This window comes from Branchiostoma belcheri, unplaced genomic scaffold (assembly GCF_001625305.1).
Source record: "Branchiostoma belcheri isolate BF01 breed outbred unplaced genomic scaffold, Haploidv18h27 scaffold21, whole genome shotgun sequence".
Taxonomy (NCBI): domain Eukaryota; kingdom Metazoa; phylum Chordata; class Leptocardii; order Amphioxiformes; family Branchiostomatidae; genus Branchiostoma; species Branchiostoma belcheri.
In genome coordinates, this window is record NW_017803602.1 from 678,220 (window position 1) to 684,167 (window position 5,948).

Below are 5,948 nucleotides of genomic sequence, written 5' to 3' on the forward strand. Positions count from 1 at the left end.
AAACCGCGGAGCATTTCCCGGCACTGGCGGATCGTTTGTTGACGGGACCTGAGCCTGCGGTGCTCTGGCTTCCTCCGGATCCCGATTGTTGGCTGCTGCACAGTGGCTGGATCAAATCTGTATGGACACCAGGTACCGCAGTTTGACACTCATTCTAACTGTAACTGTTAACGCAAAGTCTATATATTGAAATTTTAAGAAATGTTCAATTTATGAAACCAACAGACATTCTGTAGTACTATATTTGATATTGTGATTTGCCTCACCATAGATGAAGTCTTGCTCATTCTTGGACAGTATGCTGACAAGGTGTGCCGACAAATCTTGGCAGACTTGGTCGGCGTCGTTCCATGCCATCTTTGTATCTCCAGACACGCAATATGACGCGCCTTCAAACTCTCTCCAAGTATCATTGCTTTGGCACAGACCTAGATGTTTGAAAATAAACATTATTATTTTGTTTGAAGGACAGGTTTCACGGAATGACCGGAACATGTATAATGAACCAACCTTTAGTAGCCCAAAACAGTAGCACAGATGGGTTGCACCAAGTAAGCCCAACGCAATTAACGGCAAATCTACTAATCACGTTTGTAATATGGCTTGTTTTATATATGATAGAATGGCAAAAAACATATGCATATCAACAGCGACGCCACCTGTACTAACAGCAAAGAAAACATTGTGATATGCTACATACCATCCTCTGTAGAGGCTGAACTGTGAGCGCTCCCTGAGCTTTTCTTCGCGGACTTAGGGCCTTTGGAGGTGCTGTCGGTGCCATTTGATGCATGGCCTTTTGACTGTTTACTGGTACTCTCAGATGGGGCTACGGAATGGAACAAGACATAATATCATTTCCTACATATTCAGTCAGGTGCTGCTAACTGATATTGCTACACCTAATATTGTGACAACTACCAGTTCATAATGTCAATTAGCGATGAATGAACGGGAGAATATGTCAGCATGAGCGTAAAAAAAGAGTTAAGATAATATGCTACATACCACTTTCTTCCGATGAGGCTTTATTACTCTTAGGGCCTTTCTTGTTGGCTGAACCAGAACCTGCCGAGGTGCTGCCGGTGCTATTTGATGACTTACCTCCTGACTGTTTACTGTTACTCTCAGGCCGGGCTACATGTTTACGGGACGGGAACAAGGAATGGTGTGACTTGCTATCTGCCAGGTGCTGTCAACGCTCCATTTTAATTACTACCATGCCACACGCATTTTATATCTATGGATACACGCAAGGCAGAAGAAAAACTATCACAAAGCAAAACGTTCAATATGCTACATACCAGTTGTTGTTAAAACCTGCGATGATTCCTTATTACTTTTAGAGCCTTTTTTCTTGGCTGAACCAGAACCTGCGGAAGTGCCGCCTGATGCATGGCTTCCTGACTGTTCACTGTCGCTCTCGGGTTGTGCTATGTTCGTAAGGTGGGGAAAGGAATAAAACAACTTGCTGTCTAGATCTGCTGACCGTCATTATCAGAAGGGTAGCCCCAATGTCGAAGATGACCAAATGACTATCAATCACATGTGCCATATATAATCGACAACAGAAGATACACATGTCAGTACCCACAATAGAACGATATGATACGTACCGGTCGCTGTTGAAGCTTGCGATGAATCTTTGCCCTTGGAGCTTTTCTTCTTGCCGGAACCTGATTCTGCAGAAGTGCTGTCAGTGCTGTCCGCTGCCTGGCCTCCTGGATGGGTACTGACGCTCTCGGGCTGGGCTAAATGCATACGAGTTGGGAGCAAGGAATAATAATAACTTGCTGTCGAGTGCTGCCTCCCATCAATACCATAAAGCAAAGTTATGTGTCATATTACGGCAAAAGAAGATACCGTTTAGATATGTCATAATCCATAATAGAAGATGTTATATTGTGATACACACCAGTCGTTGTTGAAGCTTGCGATGAATCTTTACCATTAGAACCTTTCTTCTTACCGGAACCTGATTCTGTGGAAGTATATGAGAATCAATCAAACGACATCTTGTTAAATCAGTGTCAAACAGGTTAAATGTACACTTCACTACTGGTAGTCTTTGTTCACTACTATCCGTTATCATCACAATCGTAGGAAAATTGTTATGTTATGTTTTTTCTGGCATCTTGCGTATTCATGAGAAAGCAATTGCTTATCTATTAAATGCTTATTCCATTACGTATTTCTATTTCTAATTATTAAGTATTTAACGCCATGAGACCATTTACAGATACGCACCAGCCACAGGTGGATTTTTGTCTTTTTTCTTTGCAGATCGTTTTCTGATGAAACCTTTGGGAGAGCTGTTATCGTCATCAGATGTCGTTGTTCCTGAAAGTTCATCGTCACTCTCGGACTGAGCTGAATCTGTTATAAAGTAACAAATAACTCCTTTATGGGTTTTCACTACACATCAAAAGCTGTTGGAAATCATTTAACATCTGCATTTAAGAACATATATCTATAGATTTTATGGGCATCCCCAATATGCTCAAATAACCATATATGGCCAAATATGTATCTTGATATGGCAAGATTTTATAACTCATGTCCTCTTATTGAACACTCTTACATGTGCACCTGTAGGTGTGCCCTGAATGCACAGTTATGTGCATATGATTGTAAACTATACCACTTGATTTCTCTAGACATTTCTACTTGTAAGGAATTGATTTCACAGCATCTTACTTGATATTACTTTAGGCATAGGTACGTCGATGGTAATCTGAGTTCTGGAGTCCACGTCCGGTTCCTCGCATACAAAAGAACGATGATCCCCTTCGCCAACTGTGTGCCATTCACCATCCCACGTCACTGTGTACATTGTTTTGTCTGGAAATGCTGGTTCACCTTCCCGCCACATCGTAAATGTCTACATAGGACATAACCAAAGGACACTTCTTTTTACATGTTCTTCTGACCATGATAACTCACCAGCGGTGCGAGGTATCTCAACATCATATAAAATGATTCATAATGTCACTTATAATCAAAGATCCCTGTTAAGGGCATCTAGACTTAGATCTAGCTAGAGCTAGAGGAGTATGGAGGAAATGCTTTACAGGTACAGGTACTGAAGACATTTAATTTCTACTGTACTGTACTGTACTGTACTGTACTGTACTGTACAGTACTGTGATGTTTATATGTTTAAATACATGCTAGACCTGACGACAATTCAGACTCAGATCAAATTTTCATTGGTTGTTTTGCATGTAATACCTCATCATGTTGGGCCATTGACAGAATTTACATTGGGATTATCTAAATAGCCATTTGACGCTTTATTTCTAGAACTGGTATTAAAACTTTTAAGAACATGATCGTGCAGGCGCTTAGAAACAGCTTGAGATGAGCACTGATGTTGCCACCTTATTAATTACCGGCATGATATGTGTGAATGATATTGCCAATAAAGATCAAATATGTCCCTAAGGAGGCAAGTCCATTAAGAGGCATTAGCTGTCCTTCCGCTGAGCATCATCTTTGGAAGCCTGTCACGCGACAAAATTAAGATGACCGTTCGGTCAATTACAAGGAATTTGCCTTTATCTGACCCAGGGACAAACTCCTCACAATCATTTTAGATACAAGGTGACATATATTAGTAACATACAGTAATTGCTCTCTGTAAATATTTTCTGATACCGTGATTACCTGTCTGTGTATTTTTTTCAAAGAATGTCTTTAGTGCTAGCTTAGTGCATACTCTGTATGCACTCTTAATCAAACACGCGTAAAGATTCATTTCGGCACACTTTACATAAAATTTACAAGTGCTTAAATATTACATTTGCACTACCTTTTTATACACCGAATATTGCACTCAACGATAAAGGAATGAATTTACATAAAGATATCAAAGTTGAGCCTACACAAAGGAGAGTCTCTGCGTGACTGACCTATGCACCTACAAGTTACAGTACAATGGCCTTGAGTTCCCTTTGACTATGACAATGACAAACACCAGGTCTGCCAAATGTCACGTTATCTCAGGAGTGCTGTCATCCTCTTACTGAGGATAAAGGCGATGCATTACCGGTCACGGAAACGACTTCAATTACTTCTTAAATCATTTATTGACCTTTCAACGTCTTCATGTCTTCATTGTCATGTGAACGGCTTCATCACATGTCAGAGTTCACCAGAACTGGCCTTGGAATTTTACATGAATGGCTATTGCAAACGTGTGTGTTAATTGAATACTATACAAACTATTTTTACTATAATAAGAACACTTTTATTTTAGTTTTATAAGCACTCATTTAATGATTCTATGCTTTGCTTTAACTAAAATGATAGTTTGTATTTCTGTAATGACACTCACTACAGGACCACCATCTTCCCAGAAGCATCCCGAATCATCCCCGTCACCCGTGATCTTAACACATCTCATCCCCAGGAGGGCAGGCGTGTTCCCGGGGACGATTTCTAACGACAAGGAAAGAGTTATATTAATTAGACTAACATCCTGAGCTCCAGGTATTCACAAGAATGATGTCATGTACATGTAGAATTCTAACATAACCATTAATCGTTGTACATACTATGATTATGTCTGTCTGAAAACTAGATGGGATGTATATTCTGGAAAGAAGTACAGATAGAGGCATATGACTGAATCATAAAATAACATAGCAAAAACATCTGCAAGAAAATATGGATATTGGTTTTCCCCAAGTAGCATGATGAAATTTTATTGTCCATGCCAGTTATATGAAATGGATGTCTTACATAAAAACGGTACTTACGGTTAATGAAGACTTGTTCCTGTGAAGACCGAACCCTGGCGACGCTCGTTCCCATGCTCCGGCAATACTGTCGAGCACGTTCCCATGTTCTCGTGTCAGCTTGGCTGAACCAATACTGTCTTCCTTCAAAATAATGCCATCCGGCTAAATAAAAACAGCAATTAAGACAACGCTTAACGTTGAACATACATGCTAATGGATTTCCAATGTAGCACACCTTTATATACTGTGTAACATCTCGAAAAGGTTAACGTTGATCAAGAGTAGGAACTCATGCCGCACTTGCATACGTCTTTTTTATTACTAAAGTTACCAAACAGTATATTTGCTACCTTTGTTTTCGTCAGTGAATTCTATTGTGCATCATATGCATAAAGTATCTACATAGAATTCCTGGTACATTTTAAGCCGTCTTTATGTTGTTGGCTGTGTTTTGCAGCTGTACCTTTTTTTTTTGCTAGAACAACAAATTGGCGATTTGATGGTAGGATTAACAAGTAATGCAGTTATGATACATTTATTGTTTTGGTTGAATTAACCAAACGCATTGCGATATACAATTAAGCACATTCTATAAATGCAGTCTAAATGAACCTAACAGACTGAAATGTCATCTTACCTTGTGCAGCGCCAAGATGCAATGCCACCAAGAACAGCAAACACCGTGCGGATAGAAAATCCCTTTTCTCAAAAAAGTTCATGTAGTCTTTAGTTCATAGTGGTCTGACTATAGAAACTCATTAACAAAACTAGAAATCTATAAATTGGAAGAAACACTAAACTAAACAGCCTTTTGATTGAGTTGGGGGACTACATGTCGAAGGAGCAGCTTTGAGTTTCGACGAAAATGGGTAACTGACAGGGACTCAGGTATGATGATCCTTGATATTGAACAGTGACCTTTGAAGTAATCAATATTTTACAAAGTTTTACATCTTTAACTAGTTAGTTAATGATTAACCAGGGACAAAATGACAATGACCAGGACATTTGTCAGGGGAGTTCCCTAAGTGCCCTTTTCAACGTGTAGGACAAAGATGACATTGCCTATGATACATTATACATTGCATTATACATTATGTATTGAAACGTTATTATACATTGTGTAGAAATGGAAGGATAGTAGGCATCATTCATTTAAGTTACTGAGTAACTTTCAAAGTATAATTAGTAAGGCATTTGAGAAAG

At 39.4% G+C, this 5,948-nt stretch overlaps 1 protein-coding gene and 1 long non-coding RNA gene across 2 annotated transcripts; both read right to left on the reverse strand.

Annotated features, from left to right (window-relative positions):
* Window positions 1-111: 111 nt before the first annotated feature.
* Window positions 112-2,370, reverse strand: LOC109469614. The gene is made up of 6 exons (XM_019768152.1): window positions 2,248-2,370; window positions 1,916-1,981; window positions 1,617-1,751; window positions 1,374-1,433; window positions 701-829; window positions 112-117 (listed from the first exon to the last, which is right to left on the reverse strand). The coding sequence occupies exons 1-6, from the start codon at window positions 2,350-2,352 to the stop codon at window positions 112-114; spliced, it is 501 nt and encodes a 166-aa protein (XP_019623711.1). The 5' UTR covers window positions 2,353-2,370.
* A 333-nt stretch (window positions 2,371-2,703) lies between these two features.
* Window positions 2,704-4,887, reverse strand: LOC109469742. The gene is made up of 3 exons (XR_002140210.1): window positions 4,761-4,887; window positions 4,337-4,440; window positions 2,704-2,881 (listed from the first exon to the last, which is right to left on the reverse strand). It is a non-coding gene; the product is annotated as an uncharacterized LOC109469742 (long non-coding RNA).
* Window positions 4,888-5,948: the final 1,061 nt, after the last annotated feature.

Coding starts and splice junctions, on each gene's coding strand:
- LOC109469614 (XM_019768152.1), bottom strand. CDS start 2,352: ATGAACTTTCAGGAACAACGACATCTGATGACGATAACAGCTCTCCCA. Junction 1,752..1,915: donor GCAAGCTTCAACAACGACTG/GTGTGTATCACA, acceptor GTATGCATTTAG/CCCAGCCCGAGAGCGTCAGT. Junction 1,434..1,616: donor GCAAGCTTCAACAGCGACCG/GTACGTATCATA, acceptor TTACGAACATAG/CACAACCCGAGAGCGACAGT.